At 27.3% G+C, this 16,405-nt stretch overlaps 1 protein-coding gene across 1 annotated transcript in view; it reads right to left on the bottom strand.

Annotated features, from left to right (window-relative positions):
- Nucleotides 1-16,405, bottom strand: part of LOC143052104 (uncharacterized) — a 44,833-nt gene that overhangs the window by 10,163 nt on the left and 18,265 nt on the right. The window contains exons 7-9 of the mRNA XM_076225065.1: nt 15,580-15,660; nt 15,060-15,146; nt 14,265-14,437 (exon numbers count right to left, since the gene is read on the bottom strand). Coding sequence (XP_076081180.1) covers nt 14,265-14,437; nt 15,060-15,146; nt 15,580-15,660 — 341 coding nt within the window. The remainder of the gene's footprint in view (nt 1-14,264; nt 14,438-15,059; nt 15,147-15,579; nt 15,661-16,405) is intronic.

Raw genomic sequence — 16,405 nt, 5'->3', positions numbered from 1 at the left:
ATTGTCTTGATCAAATGACCGATTTAAGGTTACATCAAATACAATTATCCAAAAACTCGACAAATTTACAGTAAAATGTGAAAAAATTATCATTATAGGAAACAAAATTATCAATATAAGTAACATCTGAATGAATATAAAAGGATTTGTAAAAACTAAAAATAAAATGTTGCAATTTTTTATATTAAGCTATAATTGGTTCAAGTGTACTTCTTTTACAATTGTCAATACATATTAAAGAATTGTCTTGATCAAATGACCTATTACGGTTACTTCAAATACAATTATCCCAAAAATCTACCAAATTTACAGTAAAATGTGGAAAAATTATCAATATGCATGTAGGTAACAAAATTATCAGCATAGTTAACATCTGAAAGAATATAAAAAAGATTGGTAAGATTTAATAAAAATAAAATGTTGCAATTTTTTATATTAAGCTATAATTGGTTCAAGTGTACTTCTTTTACAATTGTCAATACATATTAGAGAATTGTCTTGATCAAATGACCGATTAACGGTTACTTCAAATACAATTATCCCCAAAATCGACAAAATTTACAGTAAAATGTGGAAAATTATAAATATATATGTAGGTAACAAAATTATCAGTATTGGTAACATCTGAATGAATATAAAAAGATTGGTAAAATTCTCTTAAAAAAATGTGGCAATTTTTAGATTAAGCTGTAATTGGTTCAAGTTTAGTTCTTATACAATTGTCAATACATATTAGAGAATTGTCTTGATCAAATGACCGATTTAAGGTTACATCAAATAAAATTATCCAAAAACTCGACAAATTTACAGTAAAATGTGGAAAAATTATCATTAAAGGTAACAAAATTATCAATATAGGTAACATCTGAATGAATATAAAAAGATTGGTAAAATTTACTAAAAATGAAATGTTGCAATTTTTTATATTAAGCTATAATTGGTTCAAGTGTACTTCTTTTACAATTGTCAATACATATTAAAGAATTGTCTTGATCAAAAGACCAATTTACGGTTACATGTACTTCAAATACAATTATCCCAAAAATCGACAAAATTTACAGTAAAATGTTGAAAAATTATAAATATATATGTAGGTAACAAAATTATCAGTATTGGTAACATCTGAATGAATATAAAAAGATTGGTAAAATTTTCTAAAAAAAATGTTGTAATTTTTAGATTAAGCTGTAATTGGTTCAAGTTAAGTTCTTATACATTTGTCAATACATATTAAAGAATTGTCTTGATCAAATGACCGATTTACGGTTACTTCAAATACAATTATCCCAAAAAAAGACAAAATTTACAGTAAAATGTGGAAAAATTATAAATATATATGTAGGTAACAAAATTATCAGTATTGGTAACATCTGAATGAATATAAAAAGATTGGTAACATTTACTTATGTTGCAATTTTTTATATTAAGCTATAATTGGTTCAAGTGTACTTCTTATACAATTGTCAATACATATTAGAGAATCGTCTTGATCAAATGACCGATTTACGGTTACTTCAAATACAATTATCCCAAAAAATCGACAAAATTTACAGTAAAATGTGGAAAAATTATCAATATACATGTCTGTAACAAAATTATCAGTATAGGTAACATCTGAATGAACATAAAAAGATTGGTGAAATTTAATAAAAAAAAATGTTGCAATTTTTAGATTAAGGAGGCTCGCGGGTATAAGATTTTCAGAAAAAAATTAAACATTTATTTTCATTACAAAATTTATTAATTGCATTAGATGTTACCTCAATTCGGTCATTTGATCAAAATAATTTTCTAATATAAAAATATTTTTATCCAAAATATCCAAAATATTTTATTTTTTTAGTTCATTTCACCCCTTTTTGATAATATATTCTAATGTTACCTTAAATCGCCCACATTCTACGGATAGTTGTATTAAATGTAACACCAAACCTGCCAACTATTTTAATAATAATTTTTCTACATTATACTGTAAATTTGAAAACATTTTTGATAATTAAATTAGATGTTATTTAAATCGGTCATTTGATCAAGATAATTTTCTATTATGTATTGACAATTGTATCTGAAGTAAACTTGAACCAAATTTATTTTTTAGTACATTTTACCGCTTTTTGATTATTTATTCTGATGTTACCTTAAATCGACCACATTCTACGGAAAGTTGTATAGAATATAACACCAAACGTGCCAACGGTTTTAATAATGATTTTCCTACATTTTACTGTAAATTTGACTTTTTCGATAATGGAATTAGATGTTACCTTAAATCGGTCATTTAATCAAGATGATTTTCTAACATGTATTAATTTGAAAACTTTTTTGATAATTGTATTCGATGTTACCTTAAATAGGTCTTTTGATCAAGATAATTTTCTAATATATATTGACAATTGTATCTGAAAAAAACTTGAACCAACTTAATTTCTATTAAACATATATTTTTTAGAAAATTTTACCTATTTTTGATAATTCAATAAGATGTTACATTATATCAACCATATTCTACAGATATTTGTAATGAATGTACCACCAAACATGCCAACGGTTTTAATAATGATTTTTCTAAATTTTACTGTAAATTTGAAAACTTTTTTGATAATCGTATTTAATGTTACCTTGATTCGGTCATTTGATCAAGATAATTTTCTAATATGTGTTGACAATTGTATCTGAAGTAAACTTGAACCAAATTATTTCTTATTAAAAGTATTATATTTTTTCAGTAAATTTTACCCCTTTTTGATACTTTATTCTGATGGTACCTTAAATCGACCACATTCTAAGGATAGTTGTAAAGAATGTAACACCAAACCTGCCAACGATTTTAATAATAATTTTTCTACATTTTAGTGTAAATTTCAAAACTTTTTTGATAATTGTATTAGATGTTACTTTTATTCGGTCATTTCATCAAGATAATTTTCTAATATGTATTAATTTGACAACTTTTTTGATAATTGTATTCGATGGTACCTTAAATAGGTCATTTGATAAAGATAATTTTCTATTATGTATTGACAATTGTATCTGAAATAAACTTGAACCAACTTAATTTCTATTAAAAATATATTTTTTAGAAAATTTTACCCATATTTTTATAATTGAATTAGATGAAACCTTTGATCGATCATATTTTGTAGATGTAGAGAATGTAACACCAAACCTGCATGTGTAATGATAATATTTCCACATTTTTCTGTAAATTTGAATATTTTTTTGATAATTGTATAAGATAATACCTTAAATCAGTCATTTCATCAAGATAATTTTCTAATATGCATTGACAATTGTATCTAAAGTAAAAATTATCATTTCAGGTAACAAAATTATCAATATAGGTAACATCTGAATGAATATAAAAAGATTGGTAAAATTTTCTAAAAAAAAAATGTTGCAATTTTTTAGATTAAGCTATAATTGATTCAAGTGTACTTCTTATACAATTGTCAACACATATTAAAGAATTGTCTTGATCAAATGACCGATTTACGGTTTTTTCAAATACAATTATCCCAAAAATCGACCAAATTTACAGTAAAATGTGGAAGAATTATAAATATACATGTAGGTAACAAAATTATCAGTATAGGTAACATCTGAATGAACGTAAAAAGATTAGTAAAATTTACTAAAAAAAATGTTGCAATTTTTAGATTAAGCTGTAATTGGTTCAAGTTAAGTTCTTATACATTTGTCAATACATATTACAGCATTGTCTTGATCAAATGACCCATTTAAGGTTACATCAAATACAATTATCCAAATACTCGATAAATTTACAGTAAAATTTGGTAAAATTATCATTAAAGGTAACAAAATTATCACTATAGGTAACATCTGAATGAATATAAAAAGATTGGTAAAATTTACTAAAAATAAAATGTTGCAATTTTTTATATTAAGCTATAATTGGTTCAAGTGTACAACTTATACAATTGTCAATACATATTAAAGAATTGTCTTGATCAAATGATCGGTTTACTGTTACTTCAAATACAATTATCCCAAAAATCGACCAAATTTACAGTAAAATGTGGAAGAATTATAAATATACATGTAGGTAACACAATTATCAGTATAGGTAACATCTGAATGAACATAAAAAGATTGGTAAAATTTACCAAAAAAAAATGTTGCAATTTTTAAAATTAAGCTGTAATGGTGTCATACCACCAATTACTCCCTCAAATTTAGAACGTATGTGGAAGTAGGCCTACTCGAACAAAAAATAGTGCATTTGATGTCATTGTTCACCTAAACTTACCAACAAATTTGCAGAAATGAAAGTTTTGTTGAAAGAGAAATATATTAAGACCATTTTGAGCCAAAATTTACCTGTCTATGAGTTTGCATTAAAAATTGAGGATTAATGCGCTCCATAGTATACTAATTTAAGATTTCCAGAAAACCAGGGGTTATTTTTAGAGGTACCTCCTTTCGGAAGCTCTCTGCTTTCTTATATGATTTTGAATGTATGTTGAAAATTGGCATGCAGAAAGGCGACACCTGTACGATTCAGGATATACCTAGTTTCTATGAAGTTAAACTTAAGGTAAAATATTTAGAAAGCTGTGAAAATTGCAAAATTTGGTTGAACAGATAGGGACTTTTAATTGGTGGTATGACATCTAATTGGTTCAAGTTTAGTTCTTATACATTTGTCAATACATATTACAGAATTGTCTTGATCAAATGACCCATTTAAGGTTACATCAAATACAATTATCCTAAAACTCGATTAATTTACAGTAAAATGTGGTAAAATTATCATTAAAGGTAACAAAATTATCAATATAGGTAACATCTGAATGAATATAAAAAAATTGGTAAAATTCAATAAAAATAAAATGTTGCAATTTGTTATTTTAAGCTATAATTGGTTCAAGTGTACTACTTATACAATTGTCAATACATATTGAAGAATTGTCTTGATCAAATGACCGATTTACGGTTACATTAAATACAATTATCCCAAAAATATACCAAATTTACAGTAAAATCTGGAAAAATTATAAATATACATATAGGTAACAAAATTATCAGTATAGGTAACATCTGAATGAACATAAAAAGATTGGTGAAATTTACTAAAAAAAAAAGGTTGCAATTTTTAGATTAAGCTGTAATTGGTTCAAGTTTAGTTCTTATACAATTGTCAATACATATTAGAGAATTGTCTTGATCAAATGACCGATTTAAGGTTACATCAAATACAATTATCCAAAAACTCGACAAATTTACAGTAAAATGTGAAAAAATTATCATTATAGGAAACAAAATTATCAATATAAGTAACATCTGAATGAATATAAAAGGATTTGTAAAAACTAAAAATAAAATGTTGCAATTTTTTATATTAAGCTATAATTGGTTCAAGTGTACTTCTTTTACAATTGTCAATACATATTAAAGAATTGTCTTGATCAAATGACCTATTACGGTTACTTCAAATACAATTATCCCAAAAATCTACCAAATTTACAGTAAAATGTGGAAAAATTATCAATATGCATGTAGGTAACAAAATTATCAGCATAGTTAACATCTGAAAGAATATAAAAAAGATTGGTAAGATTTAATAAAAATAAAATGTTGCAATTTTTTATATTAAGCTATAATTGGTTCAAGTGTACTTCTTTTACAATTGTCAATACATATTAGAGAATTGTCTTGATCAAATGACCGATTAACGGTTACTTCAAATACAATTATCCCCAAAATCGACAAAATTTACAGTAAAATGTGGAAAATTATAAATATATATGTAGGTAACAAAATTATCAGTATTGGTAACATCTGAATGAATATAAAAAGATTGGTAAAATTCTCTTAAAAAAATGTGGCAATTTTTAGATTAAGCTGTAATTGGTTCAAGTTTAGTTCTTATACAATTGTCAATACATATTAGAGAATTGTCTTGATCAAATGACCGATTTAAGGTTACATCAAATAAAATTATCCAAAAACTCGACAAATTTACAGTAAAATGTGGAAAAATTATCATTAAAGGTAACAAAATTATCAATATAGGTAACATCTGAATGAATATAAAAAGATTGGTAAAATTTACTAAAAATGAAATGTTGCAATTTTTTATATTAAGCTATAATTGGTTCAAGTGTACTTCTTTTACAATTGTCAATACATATTAAAGAATTGTCTTGATCAAAAGACCAATTTACGGTTACATGTACTTCAAATACAATTATCCCAAAAATCGACAAAATTTACAGTAAAATGTTGAAAAATTATAAATATATATGTAGGTAACAAAATTATCAGTATTGGTAACATCTGAATGAATATAAAAAGATTGGTAAAATTTTCTAAAAAAAATGTTGTAATTTTTAGATTAAGCTGTAATTGGTTCAAGTTAAGTTCTTATACATTTGTCAATACATATTAAAGAATTGTCTTGATCAAATGACCGATTTACGGTTACTTCAAATACAATTATCCCAAAAAAAGACAAAATTTACAGTAAAATGTGGAAAAATTATAAATATATATGTAGGTAACAAAATTATCAGTATTGGTAACATCTGAATGAATATAAAAAGATTGGTAACATTTACTTATGTTGCAATTTTTTATATTAAGCTATAATTGGTTCAAGTGTACTTCTTATACAATTGTCAATACATATTAGAGAATCGTCTTGATCAAATGACCGATTTACGGTTACTTCAAATACAATTATCCCAAAAAATCGACAAAATTTACAGTAAAATGTGGAAAAATTATCAATATACATGTCTGTAACAAAATTATCAGTATAGGTAACATCTGAATGAACATAAAAAGATTGGTGAAATTTAATAAAAAAAAATGTTGCAATTTTTAGATTAAGGAGGCTCGCGGGTATAAGATTTTCAGAAAAAAATTAAACATTTATTTTCATTACAAAATTTATTAATTACCTTTAGTAGTTGTTACTTTATCAATATGGAACAAAAATCATTCCAAAAAATCAATTCGTGTTGGCCCCAGGTGACTTTTTTAATGTAGATATCATCGAAAAAGCTCCAAATTATCTCCTTTTGGTGAAAAAAATGCCATTTTTTGGCATTGAAATTGAAATATCTTTTTTAACTCATCGGTGACCTATATTTTATATTGTTGTTTTCGAATAAGCTGTACATAAACTAAATAATTGTAAAATTTAGGCGATTTCTGTAATTTAGTTCTTTTTTTATTTCGATATTACCGCTTTTTCTCCTATTAGTTCAACAGAAAAAAAGGATATTAACAAAAATGTATGCTTCTTTCGAAGGCAGATTGTGAGCGTAAATGAACGGTGATCCCATTTTTTTATTTCATTTTTCTATTACGTATAAGATAAAGTTCATTTATAGAAAAATATAGCGAAATCCTATATTAAATAAAAAATTTGATTTAGACCCGCGAGCCCCCTTAAGCTGTAATTGGTTCAAGTTTAGTTCTTATACAATTGTCAATACATATAAGAGAATTGTCTTGATCAAATGACCGATTTAAGGTTACATCAAATACAATTATCCAAAAACTCGACAAATTTACAGTAAAATGTGGAAAAATTATCCTTAAAGGTAACAAAATTATCAATATAGGTAACATTTGAATAAATATAAAAAGATTGGTAAAATTTACTAAAAATAAAATGTTGCAATTTTTTATATTAAGCTATAATAGGTTCAAGTGTACTTCTTATACAATTGTCAATACATATTAAAGAATTGTCTTGATCAAATGACCGATTTACACTTACTTCAAATACAATTATCCCAAAAATCGACAAAATTTACAGTAAAATGTGGAAAAATTATAAATATACATGTAGGTAACAAAATTATCAGTATTGGTAACATCTGAATGAACATAAAAAGATTGGTAAAATTTACTAAAAAAAAAATGTTGCAATTTTTAGATTAAGCTGTAATTGGTTCAAGTTTAGTTCTTATACAATTGTCAATACATATTAGAGAATTGTCTTGATCAAATGACCGATTTAAGGTTACATCAAATACAATTATCCAAAAACTCGACAAATTTACAGTAAAATGTGGAAAAATTATCATTATACGTAACAAAATTATCAATATAGGTTAAATCTGAATGAATATAAAATGATTGGTAAAATTTACTAAAAAAAATGTTGCAATTTTTAGATTAAGCTGTAATTGGTTCAAGTTTAGTTCTTATACAATTGTCAATACATATTAGAGAATTGTCTTGATCAAACGACCGATTTAAGGTTACATCAAATACAATTATCCAAAAATCGACAAATTTACAGTAAAATGTGGAAAAATTTTCATTAAAGGTAACAAAATTATCAATATAGGTAACATCTGAATGAATATAAAAAGATTGGTAAAATTTACTTATGTTGCAATTTTTTATATTAAGCTATAATTGATTCAAGTGTACTTCTTATACAATTGTCAATACATATTAGAGAATTGTCTTGATCAAATGACCGATTTACGGTTACTTCAAATACAATTATCCCAAAAATCGACAAAATTTACAGTAAAATGTGGAAAAATTATCAATATACATGTAGGTAACAAAATTATCAGTATAGGTAACATCGGAATGAACATAAAAAAATTGGTGAAATTTAATAAAAAAAAATGTTGCAATTTTTAGATTTAGCTGTAATTGGTTCAAGTTTAGTTCTTATACAATTGTCAATACATATTAGAGAATTGTCTTGATCAAATGACCGATTTAAGGTTACATCAAATACAATTATCCAAAAACTCGACAAATTTACAGTAAAATGTGGAAAAATTATCATTAAAGGTAACAAAATTATCAATATAGGTAACCTTTGAATGAATATAAAAAGATTGGTAAAATTTACTTATGTTGCATTTTTTTATATTAAGCTATAATTGGTTCAAGTGTACTTCTTATACAATTGTCAATACATATTAGAGAATTGTCTTGATCAAATGACCGATTTACGGTTACTTCAAATACAATTATCCCAAAAATCGACAAAATTTACAGTAAAATGTGGAAAAATTATCAATATACATGTAGGTAACAAAGTTATCAGTATAGATAACATCTGAATGAACATAAAAAGATTGGTGAAATTTAATAAAAAAAAAAATGTTGCAATTTTTAGATTAAGCTGTAATTGGTTCAAGTTTAGTTCTTATACAATTGTCAATACAAATTAGAGAATTGTCTTGATCAAATGACCGATTTAAGGTTACATCAAATACAATTATCCAAAAACTCGACAAATTTACAGTAAAATGTGGAAAAATTATCATTAAAGGTAACAAAATTATCAATATAGGTAACATCTGAATGAATATAAAAAGATTGGTAAAATTTAATAAAAATAAAATGTTGCAATTTTTTATATTAAGCTATAATTGGTTCAAGTGTACTTCTTTTACAATTGTCAATACATATTAAAGAATTGTCTTGATCAAATGACCGATTTACGGTTACTTCAAATACAATTATCCAAAAACTCGACAAATTTACAGTAAAATGTAGAAAAATAATCATTAAAGGTAACAAAATTATCAATATAGGTAACATCTGAATGAATATAAAAAGATAGGTAAAATTTGATAAAAATAAAATGTTGCAATTTTTTATATTAAGCTATAATTGGTTCAAGTGTACTTCTTTTTACAATTGTCAATACATATTAAAGAATTGTCTTGATCAAATGACCGATTTACGGTTACTTCAAATACAATGATCCTAAATCTTGAGCTCTTTGAGGAAAATCAAGTGAAAAAAATAAAATGCATGTGCTATGGCTGTGCTTATAGACTTTAGTTCCTTACCTTCTTGTAAAAATGTTTTATTGAGGACAAATACTTCATTTGCATTATGCCATAAGCTCAGTTCTGTACACTTGTCATGCCATTTGTCCAATATAGTATCCCTGCACAACACATTGAATTAAATAAACCCTCATTTATTTAAAGTCACAATAATTATAACTTGTAAGAGCCAATCTTGCCATAGGCTCTGTCGCATAGTATATTTTAGTCCAAATACTAGTTATGACGTCTGGCAAGGCTATTTTAATTTTTTTTCTGGGAAGGCGTCCCAGATAAAAATTAAAATAGCCTTGCCAGACGTCATAATTATTTGGACTAAGTATATTTGCATCCTCATCTAGGAAGAAGCATAAAAGAATATATAAATGTGCCCCTCAAAAGGTTTTGTTGGATTGTGAGAGCCATAAAATCTGACTTATAACCCCAATTAATGGGCATTTTCCAAATGTAAACAGGTTTTTACATGCATTATGTATATGCATCTTGCCATTGACTTGTTATTATTTTTCGGGCCAATTATTTGTTTTCTAACCCAACTGTCACGACTGTGACCTTTAAATTTCAAATAATCATCCCTACGAAACATGATTTTTGTTGCTCTGTAAACGTAGTCCTGTAGACCTAGTCCAGAAAATTACTATCTAGCTTAGACTAAGAAAAGACCAAAATTCTTGATCTAGTGCTAGTTCAATTAGCTGCAGAACCGTAGCTCATAGGTCCTTATGTTATTTTATTAACACCTCACCTTAATTTTTTATTTTATTTATGCAAAAGAAATTTTCAAATTTTCATTATTTTGAGTATTTGTAATATTTAAAATAATGATAGGACATTTTGTCTGTTTGTGCATGCTCAATTCACACATACATGTAATAATTTAACCAAACCAGCAAATCTTATCGAAAAACAGGATTTTCTTATCCCAGGAATAGATTACCCTAGCCGTATTTGGCACAACATTTTGGAATTTTGGATCCTCAATGCTCAACTTTGTACTTTATTTTGTCTTTTTAACTTTTTTGGATTTGAGCGTCACTGATGAGTCTTTTGTAGACGAAACGCGCGTCTGTTGTACTGAATTATATCCTGGTACCTTTGATAACTATTTACTCAGCCATTGTCAGTACGACATTATCTTGAAAAAGCATATTCAATGTATGTGCAGTAAATATTGATGTGAGAAAATTTAAAGGAAAACCATATATTTTCATATTGACATGTATTTAGTGGATTTTACCATGATACTCTGATAATACATGTAACACAGGATCTTCACTATCAATCCAAATTATTTCTCCTACATTGAGGACCTGTTGGTGACTTTCTGCTGTTGTTTTTTCTATGGTCGGGTTGTTGTCTCTGACACATTCCCCATTTTCATTCCCAATTTTATTGCCATTAACCAGAGGATTTCATCTATATGCTGCAAGTGGAGTCTCATTGGTGTCTAAGCGTGACATGCGATTGCCGATTGTTTTAAACTTACAAGTGAAAGTCAAATTATTGTGTCGTGAAAACAGTAAATGAGGTCTAACGGGACCTGGGAAATGACAAAAAATGAGAAATGCTTACGTATATAATGTAAGTGGGATACGGGAATCTGACAAAACAGTAAGCAGGATCTGGGATCCGAACCTCTCAATGAGACCCTCTGAAATAAACTTACTCATTATAAAAAATTGCTTAGTCCAAATATGATATATATATATATACATGTAGTTACCTGTCCACATTCGACATGCATGATTACATTGGGAACAGTACAGCAGGCCATATTTAAGAGTGGTATCAAGAGGGTTTTTCAAGGGGTCTGTGTTGACCGTCCATGCAAGGGCTGTATAGCCAGTCAATATCAGTAAAAACTTCCATTTTTTTTTGTACAACCTTTTAATTTAGTCAACTGGTTTTTTTTGTAATTCAGTGGTTGTCGTTTGTTTAAATGTTACATATTTGTTTTTCCTACTTTTTTTACATAAATAAGGCCGTTAGTTTTCTCGTTAGAATTGTTTTACATTGTCTTAGGGCTTTTTATAGCTGACTATGCTGTATAGGCTTTGCTCATTGTTGAAGACTGTAGTGACCTATTAATTGTAGCTTTTATCCAACTTGCGCAATCAGGTTTGAACGTAGTTTTTTATTTCAACTTGTGTGTGTGTATATATATATTTATCCCTGGCTTTAGTAAGCTTCTAGGATTTTAAATGGTTAACGCACTTCGTTTCAAATTTTAATCCCCTAATATTGCTACCCATTCTACATCGGGGAAATTCACACGTTTTCTTAAGTTCCATTGTTGCTCCTTATGAAATATTGAATTTTGTAGATTATCCATGATGTCTGTATATGTATAATTCGATACTTAATCCACTTACAACATGATTTTATTGTGTCAGTTATTTGCACTCATTTTAGTAGATGCATCACGTTTCGGCCACATTTTCTATGAAGTGTACATGTACAGTACTGTAACTGTCACAACTTTGAGTGCCAAATTCTTGCTATGTTTCATGTTCATGTATTGATTTTTTGGTGACCAGAGTTGATATTGGACAGTTTAAATTTGAAAGATTAAAACACTGCAAGTCATAACAATTGAGTATTCATATCAAAAATAATAAGTAAATTTTTGGACAGCTTTATTCAAGAAGTTCACATCTTTAATCATGTAGAATTATGGTTAGATTTATGACTTTTAGTCCACTGATCACTGTTTCTATTTTGTTCTGATAACGTATATATTTGTAACTTGTAAAGAAATTGAAAGATAGAGATGAACACATGATATACCCTATACATTTGTACATACAGACATAGGAAATGTTTGGAAATGAATATGACAGTTTTATGGCATTTATTATTACGGATTAAAAAAAGGTCAACTTTTCAGGAGTAAACTTTGATCCCTGAAATTACAATCTTTTGATGTCAGTTTTTGTCCTTGTAAATGGAGAAGAAAAAACAAATTTGATCCCTTGTTTTCTGATACAAATATTTGTAAGATCATGTGATTAACCAATGACTGGCTTTTTTATTTAACACTTAATTTTATAGAGAAGATCTAAGGCCAGTTATCAATTAATTGTCACAAAAAAAGAGAGGCTCTATTATTTTTTTTTCAAATATTATCCAAATATATAAAAAAAAAAGATGTGGTAAGATTGCCAATCAGGCAACTGTCCACTAGAGACCAAAATGATAGACATTTAAGACTACAGGTCACCATGCAGCCTTCAACAATGAGCAAAGCCCATACCGTAAAGTATTAGTTCTTACTCAAAGTATAAAAAAGGCATAACATATTACATTTTGGAAACACTACAAAATATTAACTTTAAATTTGAGATATAATGATACATTTGTACAGCAAAACACTTTCTAAACCAAAAAAAAAAGTCTTTATTAATATTCAATAAATGATCGATATTATTTACTAAAATAATATTAAACAAATTAAAAAATGAGATGTTGTTAAAATGACCTCGTTTAAGAACATTTAAGGATGTCCTTAGGTGAGGTTTTGGAATTTGTGTCAAATGTTCGGACTCCTTGGTGTTTTTCCATACAAAACAATGTAAAATATTTTGCCCCATAACACCCATTAATTTTTTCATACAAGACTTAGCTCATGAAAGGTCATTTACCAAAATTTTAGAAGATTCTTAATTTTCTTTCTTTTGTTATGAGACCTAATGCAAATATAAGGGAAAAGTCCAAGTCATCTTACCCGCCAGATTTTAAATCTCAAATATCTCGAAAAGGAGGTCCATGACCTATCAATATTTTTAGCTTATTAGTATCCTTAAATGATACTCTACAAGCTTATAGTATCAATTTTAACTTCTTAATTTATTAATTTTCACCTAACCTCACCTAAGTACATCCTTAATCCTGATTTTTGTCAATGAAAATTAATGAACATTACTTTGCTTTATTGCTATTTGATTTTTGCATAATACCGTTTAGGCTACAGCATGCATATACATGTAAGTAAGGAATACATGGTTTGGTTAAATGACATTTTTTTATCAGAATTGTCAACAAAATATTTTAAATCGAGAAAAGTCTCTGAATTATAGGACAATCATCACTAGTTGTTATTTTAAAACATATATAATACAACACAGGACCATTAAGGAGCTGTATCAGTAGTTGATACAGCCTCTCAAGGTAAAAGACTATATATTCTTGAATCGGACAACTGTTTGCTGTGGTACCATAGCAGAAATGTTAATGAAAGTATGACAATTTTAATGACGACCAAGAAATGTGGAGATTTATAAATCTAAAACAATTGATTTCTTGGCTTTTTTCCCACTAATCAGTTAGTCACCAGAAGTATATTTTCCATTTTTTCATTAACATTTCTGCTATTCTGATTTTTCTAATAACAGATCTAGAGGCATCAATATCAGTGTTTTCATGTAACAAAATAGTTTTTAGTTTGTTATGTTCTTTGCTGACAGAAGTCTGCAGTTTTGCCATATGAATATCCAGAGATGTGGCAAAGGATTTATTTCCCGGATGCTTTTCCAATGACATCTGAAATTTGATGACGTTTCTAGTGTCATCTGTTTCCCCAAGCAGTTCCATGCAGACGTCCACTTCACTTCTATGTTTTGGAACATCTGCCACAGCTGAAGTAAGAAATAACAAATTTCAGCATTAACTAATATTATACATTTGATTTAAATTATGAAAGTAAGGCAACACAAAATCCAAAAAAAGATGTTTGTTTTAAAACAATTCTCTAAAAATTGATATAATAGGATCAAATGGCATTTGAAGGAATTTATTCATAGTGTATAAAGTCTACCAATTCACTCACGAACACATTTAAAAGGTATAGACTGTTGTGAAATGTTTTTTGGCGTATGAATATATTTGTTGGTCATCAGAAAAATGTGTACTTCATGAAATTTGCCGTCCAATAAAAAGATAAAACGTCGAGAATTATATATATCTGAATTTGCTATATACGCAATATTGTTAAATTTCTTATACTTAACTTGTCAATATAGTATATTACTTTGTATTTCAGATAAATGATACATGAACTGCTACAGAAATTAAGCAAGTTTAGAATTAATCTGGAATCTGATTACCACCTCATAGGTGGTATGCAGTAATTGTATTACTTTAATTCTGAAGGATGGGATCTTGTAAGTAAGCTATTACATGTATAACAATTTTATAAACATTTATTTGGTTTCTTGAATGTTTTGCCTTCAAAATTATGTATTGTAATAGCAAACTCACCTTTGTTGGAGTTAACAATAAAGTTCTTCACCATTTTCATTTTGTCTGTTTTTGGTAATTTCTTTAAATTTATGAAATCTTGTTCACCTAAAACAAAAATATTAAGAAGCATGCAATTATTTTATACTTGAAAATTTAATGGCCAGTTGTAATCAAACTTCTATATTTTTCTAGACATTTTTTGTACACTTGGCCTATAAGGTAAATTATAATGTGTTATATTTTTTAAAAGAAAAAACTACAAAGGGATGAGTCTTTTAACTTAGTGTATCAAGTAAGAGTTTTCATTAGAAAAGGAATTTCTGGACTGAAAGAAATATCAAATCATAAGATACAAGATATTATTTTTAAGTAAAATATTAGAACTTATAATGTGCTTTTCTCACAGCTATTTTATATTGCAGGACAACAGACTAGGGAGTGTGCTGCAGATATGTGAACCATTTTTGGAAAATGTTATTTTGGAACAGAAAGGTATCGTATGTATAATATTAATAGAGTTTAATGTAATGGTGTTTACCTTTATCTTCGTCAAATAATTTTCTTTTGATCGCTTTCTTTCTTGCAGTTGTTGTACTCGTTGCATCATCGATTTTCTTGTCTGTAAGAGGTATGAATATATATCTATATATATTGATTTAAATGATATGAGCAAATTTTAGATAAGCCCTACTACAGATAAATCAGCATGTGCAATACTGAAACCATTCCACTGTCGATATAAATCAAGATTTAATCTTCCACTTCGAACAGGGACAATACGAAAAAAAGCTGTATTTGCCCATGGGCTTATAAAGGACGTTCACTTCCGGTTTTCAATTTTCTTGCACGATGCTTACTCAACTTTTGAAGTCTTGTTATGCTTAAAAGCATTTGTGTTATATTTTTAAAAGTAAAATCATATATAAATATAAATCAATTGCTTTAAAAAAGCAATTGTAGGGGGTCTTTCCCCCTTTAAAATTAATTGAATTGGGGGGGGGGGGTTGTTTGTTTGTTTGTTTGTTTGTTTGTTCGTTTCTGTATGGGGTCTATATTATTGTTACCGGAGAAGTTTCATGTTTAGTTTGGAAAGTTTTTCTTTTATTTTAGGTACAGCGCGCGCGCCACATCACGTGACACGGGTTTATAATAACGAAAAGATAGTCTTTTTATTTCTTTTTAGGTGGGGACGTTAAACAGACAACATCTATAGAGATGGAATGTACACAATGTAATTTCTTTTGTCATTGTAGGAAATTGACATTTTAATGACAGTTCACGGGCAGTGCATGTTTTGGATTTAATTGATCCGGTGTAACTTTTAAACCCATTTATTGATTATATTCTGATATTGTACATTTTTC

The sequence above is a fragment of the Mytilus galloprovincialis genome, chromosome 11, assembly GCF_965363235.1.
Source record: "Mytilus galloprovincialis chromosome 11, xbMytGall1.hap1.1, whole genome shotgun sequence".
NCBI lineage: Eukaryota > Metazoa > Mollusca > Bivalvia > Mytilida > Mytilidae > Mytilus > Mytilus galloprovincialis.
Note: the sequence above shows the minus strand (reverse complement) of the source record. Positions and strands in the feature narration are given on the sequence as shown.